General features: G+C 45.2%; 1 protein-coding gene across 2 annotated transcripts in view; it reads left to right on the top strand.

Annotated features, from left to right (window-relative positions):
* Positions 1–19,455, top strand: part of NHS (NHS actin remodeling regulator) — a 248,617-nt gene that overhangs the window by 180,708 nt on the left and 48,454 nt on the right. The window contains exon 1 of one of the 2 annotated variants that reach the window (XM_069002891.1): positions 6,007–6,050. The exons of the other annotated variant lie outside the window; for it this stretch is intronic. Coding sequence (XP_068858992.1) covers positions 6,038–6,050 — 13 coding nt within the window. The 5' untranslated portion in view covers positions 6,007–6,037. Of the gene's footprint in view, positions 1–6,006; positions 6,051–19,455 lie in introns of those variants that run through there. 2 annotated transcript variants of the gene reach the window in all.

Genomic DNA, 19,455 nt, shown 5'->3' with positions numbered 1-19,455 from the left:
TTTAGGAAATGTCCATGGCTGTATAAGCTGCTGATTCCCCTCACTGCTGCTTGGGAGGCTGAAGCCTCTATGTAGGTCACGTTCTCCAAGACTGCTGCTTCCCTTACAGCCAGACCTGCTGTTGACTTGGGCTGTCTTAATGCATCAAAGAGCTCTGCTATGCTTCAGCTCCCCTTCTGAACTCAAGCTGCATCACTGAGCTCTTCATGTAATCGCTGAGGTGGGTAACCTGACCAGGGAGCTCGAGCATTAATCACAGTCTTTCTGGTTCCCCAGGCGGAGAAGAAAATTTCTCATTTTACCATCACCGTTGTTATTTTTAATTCTTTGAAATCTCTCCCTAAACCTGTTTCCCCACCTTTTCTCTTTTTTTTTTTGTTTCAGTGTTTCATAACCCAGTTACCATTATCAGTGATCATATGCAGTGTACCAAAAGAGGCGGTTAGGATTTATTTTAAAAATACTTTTAAGAGAAGAAATGGAGACCGACAGAAAATGAAAATAGGAATGCTGCTGGAGAACATCTCTCGGCTGCATGATGACAACAACACTGGAGGTGCTATTACATGATGGAGCAGCCTATTGAACAGCCAGCGGGTCTGGGGTAGGGACTGCTCCTTAGCTGAAAACGACTTTGTCCTCCTTGCAGTTCTGCACAGCATCACATCCAGACATGGGAAGCAGAACTGGAGAGGCTGGAAGTACTCAGCTGGCAATTCTCAGGAAGCCTAAGGAAGCATTGCAGAGGGGCACTGGCTGGTTGTCTCTCTTTGCTGCAGTTTGTCTTTCTAGCATGGCAGCACTAAGGTTTGTGAGCAGTGCACGGTGTGATTAGGTTCTGCCGGCCTTGTCCTCGCCTTGTACCGGCCAGGAGAGTGGCTGGTCCCTGCTGTCACTGGGATCTGCCCAATGCCCAAGAAGTCAAGGTCACAGGGCTGGGGCAGGAGATGCTGGGGGCATGCGGCCTAGAAATGTCTGGTTTTAATCACATCTTTGGAGTTTTTTCCCCCCTCTTCCTTTCTAGCAAATTTTACCAGTCGTGGTTTTTCTCCTTTTTTTCTCCGTCCTCTCCCAGCCGTGGCAGGATGTTTCCCCGTGTCTTTGCCGCAGCCAAGCGAGAAAGCGGAGCTGCTCCAGGACAGGAAAGCGTTAACCCTGCACAGAGGGCGGGAGGGGGATTACTGCTCCCCACTCCGCGGGGACGGGGTCGAGTGGGGATTAGGCGGTCGGAGCCCCGGGGCCGGGCCATCTGCGTGCCGGCTGCTCCCCGCGCCCCTTCCTCCCCCGGCGGAGCCGCATCGTCCCGGCGGGGCCGGGGCTCGGTGGCTGCCGCGGGGACACCGGAGCCTCCCGGGCACGGGAACACTTGGAGAGGCGGAGCCGCCCTTCCCTGCCGGCTCTCGTCGGGGGGCCGCGGGCAGGGCAAGGATGCTTTCCCCAAACCCTGCCGAGATCTGGAGAGCTCGCCGTCCTGCTCAGAGTCGCACCTTGTTTTAAAGATGCCTCTTCCCTTTCCTTTTTTCCATTCCCGCAGCCAAAGCATGCTGTAAAACTTCCACTAACATGTACTTCTTATCAAATCTGATTTACAGAGTGCTCAGGCGTCTCATCGTTTGTCTTCTGCGAGCTGGCAAACCTGCTCGAGTATTTAGTTTTTATTATTTTGTTGTCGTTGTTGTTGTTGGAGCATTTTGTTTGATACTTATCTGAGTGGAGAGTCCATGAGCACCCAGAGCACCGCACCGGGCAGGAGCAGGGAGCTTGGGCAGCTCCAGGCTCCGTGCTGGCCTTGAGCCTCCTCTCCAGGGCTGGTGGTCAGTGGTGGGTGTGAGCCCTTTGCAAACACCACTCACCCATTATGGAGAGCTTCATGGGGTGGTGGGGAGAGATGAGACTGGTTTTCGTGTAATATCATCTGAAATTCAGCCAGCCTTCAGAGGCAGATGATAGCACTTGTGCTATTTTTGCTAGGGGTCTCCATCATTTTTTTTTTAAATGGCAGTACCGATATTGCTTAATTAGTTTGGTGATAAAATCTGCTGTAAACGCTTTCTGATTTGTTTGGTTCTGCTACTAGGGAGAAATAGCTCTATTTGTCTGCTCCTTGCAGAAAAAAAAATGCAGACTGGGCAAGATTTCTTTTTCCCCAAATGAAACACCAAATTAAATAAATAAATGAATAAGACCCCGGGCAAAATGCAGATTCAGTCAAACTTTTTTTGCATCAGATGCATGATCAGTTTAATAAGGGAGATCCAACTAAATGCTCAGAGGCAGGGAGATAGTAGAAGAGAGGGTTAGCATGAAAGTATCAGGGTAAGGCTTGATGTGTTCAGCTCTGCAGTTAGCTCTTCAGCACTTTTCTCCATGACTTGAAGGGTTGGTAGGATAAGGTTTGGTTTTGTTAAACCTTGTTAGTGTCAAATCTCTCGATGCCTGGTAAAGATTACACTAATGTGTAAGCCTTTGGAGGCTGGTGTGAGTGCATGCACATGAGGCTGTTACAGCAAATGCTGACAGATTAAAGGGGAAGTCAGTGAAAGATACCACTTATCTCTCAGGCCAGGTCACTTTAAAACACTGTGGATGGATGGCACCCAGTGACAAAAATGTCAGGCATCCAAGTGTTAATGATTTAATCCCCAGCACACACACACAGAGACCTTTTCATAGTCCTCCTGAAAATAATGCATGTGCCTTCTGCTGTATTCAGCACAGCTCTTTTCTTTGGCCTGACGCTATTGCTTTATAGTGACACCTCCCAGTGGCATTCTGCAACATTTCACTGAAGTCCACACAGAACTGCTCCTTGATAGGTTCATGAAACCAAGTGCTGTGCTTGTGCAAATGACACCTTATAAAATTCTCCGAGCTTTGTGGGTGCCTTCTTCACAGGAATCATCCCATTCCTCCCTCTCCCAAATATTTGAGTCCCCTATTAAATACGAATTAAAAGTAAAGAAGTACTTTCTAGTTTTGTCTTCAAAAACTTGGCATCATTGTACAACTTCTCCAAACATAATGACATCCTGTGGCTGAAGAAAGCAACGTCCTGTTCCAGATGTTCCTGCTGCTGTTGATGGGTTGATGTTAGAGCAATCTCTCTACTCTGTTGTGTAACAGTCTGCAACACCTGCTAGCAATATCCAGGGACACCACAAACCTGGAATATACAACTTAAATATGTCTCACTCTCTTAGACCAGGGAAAAACAGGATTTGGACACATTGAGATACAGTCTAGTTATGGTAAATTACTAGGTTCCCCACCATCAGCAAAGCTACCTCCCCCCATCTCTGTGTTTAGTGGTCTCTATTTACCTCAGCTTAAAAATTTCCTTTTTTACTGGCTGTTGCAGAGTCACAGAAGGGAAAGGCTGGAAGGGACCACAGTAGCTCATCTGGTCCAACCTCCCTGCTCAGCAGGGTCATCCCAGAGCACATGGCACAGGACTGTGTCCAGGCAGTTTTTTAATATCTCCAGTGAGGGAGACTCCACAACCTCTCTGGGCAATCTGTTCCAATGCATGATCACCCGCACAGTAAAGTTCTTCCTGCTATTCAGGTAAAATTTACTGTGCATTAATTCCTTGAGTTATAGATGTTACTGCTTACCATATGGTTGAGCATTTGGTTGGTGGTGCACACACTGAAGCATCTCTGCAGATATTACTTGCTAAGTTATTACAAGCCCATTGTGGGTGTGCCCTTAACTAGAAACAGTCTGTGAAGCTGTTTTTGTTTTGTATAATAGGGACTTTTTTTGGTTCAGCTGAGCTCAATTCTAAGTCTTTGTGTATGTCAAAAATATATTCTCAGCTAAATAAATGTATAATTATAAAACTATTAAATAAAAGGGATGCAGACCCAGGGACAGACAGAGCAGGCTATTTTTCTTTAGCAGCTCATTTTGGGTTCTGCAGGAATGGGATAGATTCAGTCCTTCTGAGGAAGTGGAACTGAGATATAGCAAACAGAGCCACACTGTGACAATACCTCCTCCAGAGTACCTGCTGTTGTGAACTGTCTTCCAGAACAAGTAGGGATTTTAGAAATTACTAACATGGTGCTTCCTCAATAAATCTGCTTTTCCTATGGAATAGAGAATCTACACAAAATGATCAGAAAGAAATACCATATGCTTGTCAAATTCCCCATATTAAAAAAGGCCTTTGAAATCAGTTTGCTCCAAGGAAGAACAAGGAAGAACTGCATCTCAGTTAAACATGAAGGGTTTGTACTGTGACTACCTACCATTTAATAATGCATCTTCATGTTAATTGGTGCTATTTGATCTGTGGACCATCCCTAAATCATAAGAGATGCCTTACTCCTCCAGTAGTTGTGCTAAAGTCATCCCCATGACAAAAGTGGTGGGGTCTTTGTGGAGTAAGATAAAATATGAGAGAGCTATCAGACTTTGAGCAATGAAATTCAGAAAGAAGATGGGCACAATATGAAACACAAGTCTTCAGGCCTCTGTCTGGCTCAAGCCAGTGAGTGCAAAGCAGTTCAGGCCTGCTCTCAGCTAAAGCTCTGGCACAGCCTTTGACCTGACTATGTAATGCAACAAATCTGTTTCTCGTCAGCTGACGCTCCACTGAGACCTCTTGCTATGCTTAGCTGAGAGCTTTGAACATCCGTGCTTTTGTTGGCCTCTTACGAAGTCCCTCAAAAACACAGTCAATTTGATACTTTACTCTGCTGTTGCCAATTACCCTGGTTGTTGTTGGATAGCAGAGAGGTAGTAGCAGCTGGTGTAATGCTGGGTTTTGTATTAACGCAGTCAGGGTAGCAGGGCAGCAGTTGTGCTGCCTGTGCAACTCCTGGCAGGGCATGGGCAGGATGAAGGGACAACCACTTTGCTCTGCTGGTGTCCAAGAAAAAGGGCAGCATCAAGGAGGATCTCCAGTTCATAGCCCTCCTTGTGCTGGAGGAGCCCCAGCTGCAGTCCTCTTACTCCTTGGGGCTTTGGGGCACATTCCTCATCCCCTATACGGTGTCCTCTGGAACTTTTTTAGTGCTAGGTGCAGAATAGGGATACAGGTGCCTGTCCTGGTGATGGTGGCTCAGGGCACCTCAGCCAGTGAGTGCTAGAAATGCTCTCAGTGTCGCCCCTGGCAGATCTGTGCTCATTCTCATCAGCGAGCAGTAAATGAGGAACAGAGTCATCTTCTCCCCTGTTAAAAATCTCATGTCTGGCCTTTGGGTGCATCTTACAGACCCTACATTGGGAGAGCTTCCACCCACTTAGAGTGGGGATGCACAGGATGGCACAAACCTGAGGCTGAAGCATGGGCAGTACTGGCATCAAACCTGGAAGGTGGTAGCTATGGATGTCCTGAGTGCTCATTCTTTACCCCTGCAAAGCTTTCAGGAAAGAACATGGTATCCATGTGCATCTCATGGTCAGGCAGAAGCACAAAAATAGAGAGGTGTGCAGAAATCACCCTGGCTTTGGGCCGGACTCCAAAACCCAGCTGCAATTTCTCAATAGCTCAAGTGCAAATGTCAGACATCGATAAGATGGAGGAAATAAATGTTTTTGCAAACTGGGAGAAAGGAAGACTCTGTGGAAATGCTTTATTTCCCTTCTTACATAATTACATCCACAAGTAGTCAGGAAGAAACTGTGATTTATGTCTTGAGTGCACAGTAAATCACTGTGAGAGCCCATGCCCTGTCTGTGTTATACTCACTGGGAATGGTCTCTGGCCACCAACAACCCCAGCTGCCAAAGTTTTCTGTCTCTGACAGACTCACCGTCAGTTTAGGCTTTGGTGATGAATTTTGAAATGTGATTGTGCTGTAAAGCTGGCTTGGAGTATACACAAAGAGCCAGCCCATGGCTGGAGGAGATGATAGCAGGTGCTGGCCATGTAGAGAAGCAAAGGCACTAATGCCCAACATGCAACAGCTGGTGGGCTGGTGGCACACACACATGTGCCTCACTGGGTTTGGAAAAGTGCTGAAGAAAGGAGGGCTTGTTATTTTAGGAGAGGATCTGCTCAACTCAGTAAATATACACAGGAACAGACATGCCAAGCTTTGGTGAGCATGTTGGACAGTCTGGAGGCTCGCTCTGTCATGAGGGATTAACGCACCGGATAAGATACACTGGCCCATGGAGCTTTCCAGGGGTATTGTACAGGATGGGCTGGGAGACCAGTGCAAATCTGCCAGTGCAGTGACTCCAGTCCTACTGCAAACCCTGTGGGCAGCACTGCCCTTGGGGAGAGGGAGTCCTGCTGCCGGCAATCCCTGGATTTGGGCTGCAGCATGTAGGATGTTCCCAGCCCTGCCAGCTGCCCTCCAGTGAAAGCACAGCCTGGTAGGGGCAGCTTCTTGGGCCAGGGAGTACAGAGCCTGGCTGGAGCGTTCAGGAAAGTTGGGTTATGGGTTCTTTAGCTTAGAAGCTGCTAGGCTTGGAAAGCTGCATGAGGTATCTATAGCAGACACTTAAAAAGCAGCACAGGATGCATTACAGGTGTCTAAATCCTTCCTGGCCTCCAGATGCTATACCAGGGTTCTATTTTGTGTCAACCATGTAGCTCTGTACAGATGTGTTGTGTACCCTAGGGCATCTCAAATGGTACTGGACGCCTTTGCTTAAGCAATTGAATCCCACCCTAAGTTGTTTGCTCAAGATCATACATAAAGCTTCTGTGATAACTGGGACCCAAGGCCAGACCTCTACACAGGCTATCCAGAATTCTGATGACTGGAATTTGCCCTGTCTCAAGAATTAACATATCCACATGGTGGGTTTGGCTGGATTTCTTTTCTGCTTTCCTCATTCTTAAATAATTGGACTAGCCAAAGGTCATTAAAGGAAGTTTTGCAGTGGGTAACAAACATTTCTCCACAGTATATGTTATGAACAGGGAAAGAGTCAAAGTCTTTTCACCTAACTTTATTATGCTTTCTTTATTGTTGTTTCAGCCTTCGATGTCATGTCTTCAGTGCTGGGTGTTGGGGGGAAATGTATATGCTGTTTTAATATCCCTATGCTGAGTTTTACCCTGTGTGGCTGCTTTGAGTTGTTTGTTCTGCTGTTTGAGAAAAAGTCCATGTGAGCCTTCAGCATGAAAATCATATGAGACAGAACATGAGGGAAAGAAATCCCAGATGGAAATAAAATCCCATGGGGAGGTGGGGTTTAGGAAAGCAGCCTCACGTGTGGCAGAAGACTTGATGGAAGTGTCAATAAGCCAGTCCAGAAATTCCTCTGGCATGCAGTGGGTGCACTAAGGTTTTCAAACGGGCTGTTTAGTGTGGGGCTTTTTGGCGTTTAAAACATTTCCATGCTGCATAACAGACAGTCAGGAGAGCCTGGGATCTCAACTGTCATTTTGAGAAATTACTGGGCTGCTGAGAGAAGTAAGAAAATGAGAGGCAAGGAATGGATAGAGAGGAATAAACTGAGCTGGGAAGCATGAGCTCAGTCGTTTGTCATACCACTTTGGGTGAGGCTTGTATCGAGTAAGAAACCTGCTGAAAACAATTATCTGAAAAAAATGAAGCTGCTTATATTTCTGCTTTATAAGTTTCTCTGCTGATTTAATCCTGCTCCCCATCCGTTCTGTGAGTGCTGTGTCCAGTCTAATGAGGCCCCCTTCGTTCTTCTCTGGTCAGCCGTCCGAAACCTCTCCTATTGAGAAGGGCTTTTTCAGCCCCAGAGACTCCTGAGGGATTTGGGGGCAGAGAAATACAGAGTTCAGGGGAGCAGCGAGAGTTAATGAGGGGAAATGAACTCATTTGTGATACTTGTAAACTTGAAACCCAGTTACAGGGAGCAGGGAGAGGGCTGGGGCATCCAGCTGCTTGTAACACAGATGTACTGGTCTGGGAAGAGGTGAGCTGCTGGCTTTGGAGAGCCTGACTGTGCACAGAGCACTGTTTCTGGTTTAAATGGGATTCCTTTGAAAAAGAGTCCAAGTCATGATAAAAAAATTTATGTGCCCTTACCAAACATCCTGTCCCAGGGCTCAGATGCTGACAGTGTGCTTTGTATCCTAATGGTGCTTTGTACTCTCAGCTTGTGAAGTCCTCTGAGCCTTTAGCCTGGCTTCCCACTGTGGCTGCTCTTCATGGAACAGCACTGATTTACACCACTCTAATCCCTTACCTTTGCGACAGGTACTGCAGAGAGCTGTAAGTGCTAACAAACTGAAACAGCTTCACAGCCCCCTACTCAGTGTCTCATGCTTTAGGTAACTTCATTGCCACATTACATTTCATCAGTTTAAAAAGCAAACATGGAGCCGTCAAAGAAAACTGTACTGGTTTGTTCCCAGTCTTCCCCTTAGCAGCATCCCCCTCCTATAGCCCTTTCTCTTTGATCCCTAAAAAGCCATCTATGGCTTTAAATAAACTGTAAGTGGGGACATGACTCTGCTTGATGTCTGGCCTTCAATGGAAGTAAAGTGTCAGTTCCAATTTTGTGTGGGTGCAGAACAAAGATGCCTGTGACCAATCCACTGTACAGTGCACTAGTTTTTTTGAACAGGGAGCTTTGGTGAGAAGCATATTTCAAAGGGCTGGGGAAGCAGATTTTAAATGCTGTCAAAGAGAAACGATTTTACCTTTTCTAATTCCCATCCATGGCACCTTGTGTTCCTACCTCATGGGCACCATGCAATAACCTTGCACAGTAGGTGGAGCAAGGCAGCTGGAGCAGCGTGCCAAGGACGGGTTTGGCTCGGTGGGGCTCCATCCCAGGACACCAACTGGCCCATGTTAAGTCAACCCAAGCAGCTGCACACAGGGGTGTTTGCAATGGAGGAAGTGTAGAAACAGAAGAGTCAGTAGGCTGACTGCAGCACTCCTCATTTACCAGCAGTAGTGCTCAACCACATTTATCTAACCAATTCAGTCACTGTTGTCAATACCAAATGAAAAGGCACTAGGTCTCTATGAGATAATACTATCTGTATAGCTGTTTCACAATATTTTTTCAAGAAAAGTGAAACAACCAAGGAAGGGCTTTATAAAAATTAGTCCCAGATTTACTATGAATAGGACTGTAGCCAGATTTCATACATGCTAGCAGAAAAAAACTGTTTTCCTATCAAATAACAAAGTAGTTGAGTAAGGAATTGAGATTAATTGTCGGGATGACTTCCAGTTGTAGACTGTGGTGAGTAAATGAGGTAGGTCATGCCTCCCTGACAGCCTGGGTTTCAGTTTCACATCAGGCAGTTCTGTATTGCTGTGTCTGTCTCTTCTGCACCATTTACTTCATATACTGTATGTACATCCTTCCCTCCCCCCACTTCCACTCTCCCTTGTACATATTTAATCATAAAATCTCTCTGCTGCTCTGGTTCCTTGTATTTGACGTGCTTTATCCAGGCTTCTGCCTCTGAGAGCTGGTCCTTGATAAAAAGGGACAAAGCAGACCATCAAGCTACCATGCTTTGTACAAGGCATTATTTTTTCCATCTGTCAAAATTAAATGGCACTTGGGATTTTCCCTTGGCCTGTCAATATTTTCACAAAATTCAGGGCTGTCTAGTGAAACTCAGGGAAAATAGTTGTAGATGACATTCCCTTGCATGTTGTCATGGTGTCACATAGCTCTCTGAATTATTTTTTTTTTTTTTTCTTCCTAAAGATTGATCCACAAAGAGGATTACCATCAGTGCTCACTGCAGCCCTGTCACTGCTGTTGCACATGTCTACCTCAGTCACCAGCCTGCCCAAATAGGCTCCTGTCTTTCAGACTAAGCATTTTTACCATCCATTTAAATGTTTGACATATAGAAAGCATTTGGGGTGTTCACAGTCTTGGCCTCACTGGGATGCAAGTGGTCATCTTGGGCTCCATCTGGGACAGGATTTGGCCACTTTCCATCTGGAAGTGACCACTGTGGACTCCCTTTCTTATGAAGGCAGCTCATCTCTAAAATAAATGGCCATGTATTTCCAGGACATGAAGGCTCAGGGTTTTCTGCTTTTCCTCCGTTCTCTGAGTTGTTTGTGGCTGACACAGGCAGCATGTGGGATCAGTTCATCTCTCTCTCCCATCTGGTTATGCACATCCCTCCCTTCTTTTTCCCACAGTAGCAACGAGAACAGGGATAAATACAACTGTTCTCCCATTACACTGTCACCAAGGCAAGAGGAGACACTGAGTTTATAGACTATTTTTTAGCTAAAACCAGAAGATAGTCAAAGCTTTTAAGAAGAGATGCTGTGTCCCTCAATCAAAGGCACATGTTCAGGTGCTTTCTTATTCCCATTTTCAGTTTTGAAGGGGAATTTCAGTAGCAGACACAACTTTTAGAGACACATAGCCAAGTGCCGTAACACTGAGAAATACAGGGTCACACGTACCCTTTCTAGGTTAATTTCTCCCTGCCTTTGCCACAACCATGTCCATCCTTGCTCCAGATGCCACCTCCTTGGCCACCCTCTCCAGCAGAGCCACAAGCTCCAGATGGATGGCTCAGTCCTGCCACCATGTGCTGGTGTTTTTCTGGTGGGAGCCCAAATACAGCCCTCCACTCACAGGGCAAATGGTAATCTATTCCTTCATGGCTGATGGATAAAGCATACAGATATAGAGGAATAAACATAGAATTTCCACAATTGTCTCAAACTCTGTGTGTGTTGAAAGGAATTGGGGTGGTTCTCCTGGGGCAGCAGATGGCAAGCTCACTTGGGGATAATACCCATTGGATTCTTGTATTTGTGGCCACTGCTTATAGAGGTCACTAATCCTGTATCTTGGCTGCTCCCTGGGGGTCACTAAATGCATTGGTTTGGTTTTTGGAAATCAAGCACAGTATGTGCTAAGTGTTCTAACAGGAAATTCATGTGTAGTATTTTAATATGTATTACATCTCAGACGCTTGACAAGACAGGCACATAGATGATGAATGTAATTTGTCAGTAAAATTCAGCAGATATATCTTCAGGGTTTAACTCAGTATCAAAGCGAGAAGGCAGCACTGAAAGTAAAGCAGTGAAAATTACACTCCTCAACTATTTTCTATGAAGTGATAGTAATTACTAGATAAGTAATAATGATTTGTGCCAATGCAGTCAGTACAGAGTGATAGTTCCCTAGGTTGTTATGTGGGCTTGTGGGTAGAGCTTGCTGTAAAATGCACATTAAATACTATGGGATTATTGCAGTTGTGCCCTGTTTTAACAGGGCAGAATAGGGCAGTTCTTGTGGATGCAGGCTTTTCAGATACCAATTGTGCTAGGACAATGACGTTTACTATTTTAGGCAGTGGGTTACTTGAATGTGACTTGTATTTCTATTTGCATTAAAAAACCTTGCGGTCTTTTCAAGCATTTATTAGTCTGTATTGTAACAACTGTGTCTTTAGCTGTTTGAAATGCAGAGCCCTGGCAAGCAGAAATACAGAGTTGCCAGGCTAAAAGCAAAATACATTAAAATAAAGCATCAATATTTATGACACAGTCAGTAGTTCTTCTGAAATAAATAAGAAGGAAATCTTGTGAAAAAGGATCAGGAAGGATGGAAACACTAGTGAAAAACAATAAACATAATATAGTTACAATATAAAGCTCATGTAACTCAGGGCTAATTTCTTCTAAGAGCCCCAGCACTGTCACCTGTGGCTAAGCAAAGGCTTCAGACAAATTAAGTGAGTGATGCACTGTTGGGCAAAAGAAAGGTCAGTGAGAGGATCCTGTTCTGCAATTCTTGTTTTGCAGCTGGCACACAAATACCATAGCAGCTGAGGCATTACTGGATTACGTAGAAATGGATCAAGCCACATATACAAATCTCTTAATTAACTGTTGGGTTATGAGTGAAAGTTACATTATGAATCCAAAATATTTATACTAGTACAATTCCTGTTACTATTTAAAAAACATTTTCATTCTGCTTTTGGAGATTAAAGACCAGACAAATACATTTGTACTTGTCCAGCATTTTTTGTCATTAAAAGACTTGTATGCCACATCATAATTCTCCCAAAGCATGGGTTGCACACTCTGTCACCCCAGAGCAGCATGGGGGAAGAGTAAACAGGTAGGTTTTCATGTTGCCCAGGGCAGGACCCGAGATGAGGTTGAAGGTTTTATTTACTGGTTCCATGGCAAACCAAGTTCCATTTCATAGCCTGATGTATTATTTAAACAAGAAGAAAGAATCCTAATGTCCTGATGAGAAAATTTTGCTTCCTCTCCTTTGTTTATGACACTAAAAACCAATCCAGGATCAGTACTGAAAACCAGTGCCAGAGTACTGTATTGCACAGTGCCCTCATTGGTAGGAAATACAGCCTCACATCCCTCTGAGGAGAGGAAAGTTTGCATCTGTGTGTCTCTGGCTCTTGGTTAAGTGTTACCATCACTGCACTCTGGAGACCTTGGGGAATACAGCTTTGCCTAGGTGAGGTGACACAGAAAATCCCTTCCTTTCTTCAAGCTGTGAGAAAAATAAATTTTCTGAATTGCTATTTTACACCCTGGTGACACCTACCCTGTGTGGATCTGGTCCTGGTTGGCCAGGGGGCCCATGGTGCGTGGCAGCAGTGGAAGGTGCAGCCATGCAGGCAGCAGCTGGTGTGATTCCATCCCACTCCTTTCTGTAGGAAATGAGGCTAAAAGATGCTTGTATGGGGTTGCATGTGTTGAGCAGCACCCTGTAATCACAGTAGGAAGAAGAGCAGAAAACTGTAATAATCTTTACCAGCAAGTACCTTGATAATTTGTAGCTACCACTGCATACTGCATTTAGGACCTGGTCTTTTATAAACAAGTTGCAAGCAGATTCCACATCCCTGGGAATGTTCAAGGCTAGATTGGATGGGGTTTTGAGCAACCTGGTAGAGTGAAAGGTGTCCCTGCTCATGGGAGGAGGGTTGAAACTAGATGAACATTAAGGTCCCTTCCAACCCAAACCATTCTTTGGTTCTTTGAATCTGTGTTTCTAGGAACCAATACTAAAAGTATGGGAAAACAAGAATGGTTGCCGAAACCAGCCTTGCTGTCTGGTTTGTGTGCCAGGGCCCTCTTTCTGGATAGGAGGATGTTGGGGCAGAAAAGGAGCAGACACAAGGACAGACAGCTGTGGAGTTGTTGTCAAGGCTTCCAACACACCTCCCAGATGCTTTGGCCAAAAGTTACCTCCCAGCAGCAGAGCTTGTCCATGATGACAGGCAGACTTCAAAACTGTGGAGGAACAGCACTTGTCTGGTACCAGAAACTCATTAATTCTGCTTGAAAAAATGACAGTATATAGGACATACAATTGAATATAAGAAAGACCTGCCTTGTGCAAGCAGAGTTGTTGTGTTTCATGAGTTGATGTTATAAAAGGGCCCTGCAAATGATGCTTTAGCACTGAAAAATTATTTATTATGAAGTGTGAGGAAAACACCTGCTATTTGAGGCAGCCCTGTAAGAACCAGTATCACTATGAAAAGACAATCAGTCTGATAATTTTTGGTTTATGCATCATATTCAGTGAGGGTGAGAATGTGGGTCCTTGGCCGTGGGAAGGTTCCTGAGTATGAGGATGGGTGTGGGAAATGGTCTGAAAACTGACAGTGAATCCAGTCCTTTGGGTGGCAATGTTCTCCGAGTGCTACCCCCAAAAACCTCAAGATTTTTTTTGTTGTATTGCATTGTTTTCTAGTTCTTAATTATTTTAATAATTAATACCTTCTTAATTATTAAATTAATTAACATGACCTTCTTTCTTTCTTAGAAATACAATTTCCTTGCCTCCCAAATGCCAAGAGACCTTCCTCTACCCTGGTGTTGTAAGATGGAAGTTAAGATTCACAAAGCCAAGTGTTGATGGGTAGTGCATACCTGAACCCTTCCAAATGGCTTTGGCAATCTCACTTCCAGGCATGTGCTATTAGCTATTCCCATTTGCATGTTTTTGAACTTCACTTTCTGTATTTCCCATTGCTACGAGCATCTCCAGTATGTTTAATGTTGCTTGTGACAAAGCAATGCCCACTGCACATGGGTAGCAGCTAGAAGACTAGCCCACAGTACAGTTACTGCAAAAGAGGAAAGGCTTTCAAGATTATATTATTACCCTGAAGTGTGTTTGTTGCCTTCTGTAGTCCCTCTCCCCACTGCTCCAACTCTGACACTTACCCTCCTGACTCCTCAAAAATGTTCAGCCCAGCACACCCAAAATATATTCCATTTTCTGTACAATTTTTTTTTACTGCATAATTATTTTTTACTACTCTTTCTCTCCAATTTACATCTCCTCTCTTGGTGCCAACAACTACCTAAACTTACAAAATTCACTTCATAGCTCCAGAGAGTGCAACAGAGCATAGGCAGGGATGTGCAGTAACAGACAGAAAAAGTGGGGGTTAAGAGAAACTGGGAGGTGTAAGACAGACCCTCCCCTGCCCTGCTTCTGTTTCCAGATTTCGACCAGAGGCTGCAGTGCCCTTGCCTGTCTGTCAAGACTAAAAAAGGGACAGACCAGCAATGCAACCCAGTCTTTCAGGCATGGAAGTAAAACAAAAAGGGAATAGCTATGCTAAGGACATTCCCTTAAGAGTTTTAAAAGCATAAAAGATGAATGTTAAAGCCAACACCAACCTTTGCAAGGAGCCTGTTATGAAGAGGCTGGAATTTTGCATATGACTGTCACTGAAGCCACTGCCTGCTGAGGGCATGAAACCCAGCTGTGGTGAATTCAGTGCAGCAAAGGTGATGTGATAAACACATGAGCTGTACCACGTCCCCAATGTACGCCTGACATTCGAACTCTATGGCAGGTACATGGAAAGTAAAAGTAGCAACAGCTCCCTCCTTCCTTTCTTGCGTCTTTCCCATCCAAATTTCTCTTCTCTTCCTCCTTTTTGTCTCCATTTCTCACACTCCATAGAATCGTCACAGAATCAAAGAATGGCCTGGGCTGGAACAGGCCCTAAAGATCATCTTGTTCCAATTTCCCTGCCATGGGCAGGGACACCTTCCTGTAGACCAGGTTGCTCAAAGACTCGTTCAACCTGGCCTTGAATACTTTTAAGTGTGGGGCATCCACCACCCAGCTTCCCTGGGCAACCTGTTCCAGTGGCTCACCATCCTCACCGTATTCTAATCTGAAGCCACCCTCTTTCAGCTTAAAGCCATTCCCTGTCCTGTCACTACATGCCCTTGGAAAAAGTTCTTCTCCAGCTTTCTTGTAGGCACTGAAAGGCAGCTAGAAGATCTCCCTGGAGCCTTCTTTTTCTTCTCCAGACTGAACAACCCCAGGTCTCTCAGCCTATCTTCATAGGAGAGGTGCTTCAGCTCTCTGATCATCTTCACGGCCATTCTCCAGACCTGCTCCAGTTGCACCTTGTGAAAAAGAAGGGTAACACCAGTAAGGATCTCCAGGGTTGATTGAGTTGTCACCTCTTGTTGCCAAATGGTGGGATGCTTGGCTATGCCCCTGCCAACGATGGCCAGCTCCTCTGAAATGGGAGCAGCAGGCTGGAGCAGCCTGTTTTTAGGGTACATGCAGTCAAGTGGAGCAGGAAGGAAAATAGATGATGAAATAATGGCACTGAGATTTCCTGTCAAAGGAATATCACTGTGTTCTGCTTCCTTCTCTTGTGTCAGGTCACCAGAACTGCTACTGGGTCTTACTTTCTTCTTTCTTTCCTTGAGAAGGTAAAATAGAGGGGAGGCAGAAATATTCATACTGCTCCTGCTTAAAAGCTGACTTTTATGTGGCCCAAGTCAGCTTTGAAATTGAAACCTCTCTGGGATAATGAAACAGGAGAGGCTGAGTTCCTATTTAGACTGATATTATTTGGCTGAGGGCTGTCTTTACTCAAGAGTAATTTGGGAAAGTGACAGACAGCCGTGACCTTGATTTACTTTTTAACAGTTTAGGTTGAAATGAAAGAGTATTGAAATTTAGATTTTTTTGAAAATTTCAGGGACATCATTAAAGAGGAGGACTTTCCATCCTTCCTTTCAGTATGCTTTGTGCTGTTAAAAATAGCAGAGGAAATGGATGTGTGACATTCATCTGCTGACTCCTTCATGTCTCTTATCAGACTTGTTTGCATTTAAAGACTGGTCAGAGCAGGGAAGTGGTCCAGGACTCTCAGCTTACCTCGGAAGGATTCTCAGAATGGGAAACACCCATTTGTGTGATAAAATACATTTGTTAAACTGCGCTTGTGGGAGGCATAATACTGATGAAAGAAGACAGTGCAAATCCCGAACAAGGTGCATTTGCTAAGACAAGTGGAGAATTCATGTAATACAGAACATATTCTGCCCCATTTGCTTCAGAGGTACCTCAAGGTACACTGAAATGCATATATTAGGGCAGTTCTACTTGATGATCATTTATTTGAGCACTGATCTTCAACTCAGTCACCTAAAAACTTGAAACAATCTGCAGTCACCAAGTAAAACAGTTAGTTAATATCAGTATAAAAGGAGGGGAAATGATGGGAGACGTGGGCAAGCTTCTTTTTCTTCTGACTGAAAGGATTTCTGCCTCTTTGAGAGTTCTGAGAGCTCTGGATAAACTTGCAGCCCTAATTTATTTCGGTTGTGATCTTTCTACACCCAATCCCACACTTTGTTTGCCTGTTCTTTCTTACAAGAATGAGTTTGTTTGCTGTCCTGCAAAAACATCTCACGACCAGGAATGAGCATGGAACTTGTCAAGTTTGGGAGCTGTTATAACCAGCCAGCAGTCTGCAAACATTCCCATCTGTAGATTGAAATAATGCCATTGCTTAGGAGAACCAAAGTAAAATGAGAAGGCTGTGTTCAAAGGTTTCTTCAGGGAATAAAATCCATAGGCATTTGAGCTCCAAAGTACTGACCCATGAGAAGCAGATTTAGGAAGAGAAAACAAAAACACTAAATAAATTGTCACATTAACCGAAGAAAACAAAGAAGTAAGAACTTCATGTGGTTTGTAGACTTGTCCTTTACTCTCTGAAATACTTTTTTGCCTTTTCAGAAAATCCAGAGGACACTCTTCCCTTTCCCAGGGCAAAGGGACCACCACCAGCACAGGGACAGTCAGGCAGTAGATTCCCAGTGGAAATTTTACCTGGCTATCCTAAATGGAAGTGGCACTGATTTACTTTTAAAATTATTTTGTTCATCTTAAATTTGTAGGTATTTAAGTATATAGAACATAATCAAATTATTCTGGCAAATTTGGGGAGGGAACTCAAAAATTATGGGGATTGGATGCAGGGGACAGACAACAGCAGGTTTGCATTTTTTCCTTAAGAAGCTGGGTTAAACACTTACTTCATTTAGAATTGAAATATGAATGTGGTGAATTGGCATACTTTCTTCTTTTTTGTCTTTTGATCTAGTATATGATGTATAATCAATGTTTCTCCAGAGGTGTTACTGATGCAACTACGTGTATGTAGGATCCCCCTTTGCTAATGACTGTGATATCCCTACCAGAGCAGATAGAAAACTGAGGTTTGATTAATGAGTGATGGCAGAGGGCACGGTCTTCTGTATTTATCTGGAGATTCACCCTGGCAGAGCTTCTGAGATGGTCCCACACCCCTATCCACCATAGTCATCACTCCTCAGTCTTGGGCTCTCACACTGCCTGTGCCAGAGATCTCTTCCTGCTGAATGCCCGGAGAAGATGAGTGCAGTCCGGTAGGGCTGTGATGTGGAAAAGAGAACTTGCAGAGGTATTTGCTAAAAGATGGAGTGGGAGATTCTCTAGTGGAAATCCTGCCTTTGATGAGTGTGTAATGTTGTTCTGTCCCAGCTGACAGGAGATGTCAGGTTTTTAATTCTGGCTCATTCAGAAGTGCTCTGGTGTTTGATAAGAATGTGTTACCAGCCCACGTGAAAAGCACTCCTCTGAAAAAGAAGGGTGAGGGAGTTACGAATAAACCCTGAAGGGAAGGTTTTTACCAACTTCCTTCAACTTCCCACTGGCTCCCTGTCTCTAGCACAGATTTTCTCTGGGACCTGATGCACCAGCATGTTCCTAATTCAGAGGGTCGATGGGGGTTTCATTGTTGAAAGACCTTTCCAGCGCCCCTCCATGTGAGACATTTCTAGCTTACAAAGCAGCACTATTATGTGACATGTGTGACATACCACTACCCCTTTTAGAGGAGCTTGCATAAGTTTTGTGATGCTTTTACAGCCCTGTGTCAGGTACTTACCTGTAATCAGCGCTGCGGCGAGGGTTATTCCTGTGTGCAGGCTCTATAGGCAGGTAGCACACAAACCAGGCAGAGCACATTTGCTAATGCAGTCATAAGATCATAGAATCATTTCAGTTGGAAAAGACCTCTAAGATCATGGAGTCAACCATCAACCTGACACTGCCAGGTCCACCACTAAACCATGTCCCTAAGTGCCACATCTGCACATCTTTTAAATTACTTATTCCATCAGCCCTTTTACTTGTGAAGTATTTGATACGTCTGCAGCTTTGCCGGAAGCGGTGAGAGATCCAGAATGCAAGTCTGTGTTTATATCTGCATGTAGCTCTGTGTCTGTATCACAGGTACACGGAGGCATATGTTATACATATGCATGTGCACACGGACTCCTCTCTCCTGGCAGTGCCGTGGCTGCCGCTGCTGGCTGCCGCTGCAAGCATGGGAGCACGCAGGGAAGGCTGCCGATCTGGGAGCCGCCATCCCTTCTGCGCCCCAGCGGCAGTGGTGGGGCTCATCCCAGCCACCCTGGTACCCACTGGCTGCCCCGGGGGTGGGCAGGCTCAGCACAGTCCCCTGCGCTCTTCCAGGAGAGAAAATGCAGGTAAGGGGAAATTGCCCTTGGCAACCACCAGGCCCTGCGCTGCGGCTGGCCGAGAGCTGCTGGCTCCTGCAGCCGCCAGTCAGGGGTGACCGTGTTTTCCAAAGGCCCCCCTCGGTGATGCTTAAAAGGCTGAGGAGAGCGGAGGAGTATTGGAAGGGTGCGCGCTGGGTGCTCGCAGCCGTAGCAGACAGGAGTGCTGGCCGAGGGGTTTTGCTGCAGCATCCTTCCCAGCAGTCAGGGGGGAGCAAAGGAGCTGAGAGGTGAATGATGGGTACCAGGGGAGTGCCCTGGAGGTACCTGCTTGCTGGTAATGCCAGTGGAGCTTGCAGGGATAGAAATGAGACTGATCTCAGCCCTGCAACTGGGTCTCCTGGTCTGCAGCAAGCACAGGGTTATTAAATCCTGATGACACTGTGTAAGAGCAAAGTATTTTTGTAAGAAGTGACAGTTGTTCAGGAGCCAGCATCACCTAGGTCCTCCAGATGACCTCGTCCCAGGTAGCTCTGCTTGGGATCCTTTTTTATTACAGAAGTAGAGTTGGTGTCTGATGATGTCACACTCAGGAGGAGGGAAATAAAAAAAGAAAAAAAAGATAGATTGCAGTCCTAATGCAAGGAGGATGCAGCAAAACCACAGAGAGAGTCCTCTCCTCCAAGGAAGACGAGGTGAAAGGCAGAACCCCTTGGAGGGTCTCTCTCTCCCTTCCACTTCAAAGAGT

Source organism: Aphelocoma coerulescens, chromosome 1, assembly GCF_041296385.1.
Source record: "Aphelocoma coerulescens isolate FSJ_1873_10779 chromosome 1, UR_Acoe_1.0, whole genome shotgun sequence".
In the NCBI taxonomy this organism is placed as follows: Eukaryota; Metazoa; Chordata; class Aves; order Passeriformes; family Corvidae; genus Aphelocoma; species Aphelocoma coerulescens.
This window is presented reverse-complemented; position numbering and strand designations above follow the sequence as displayed.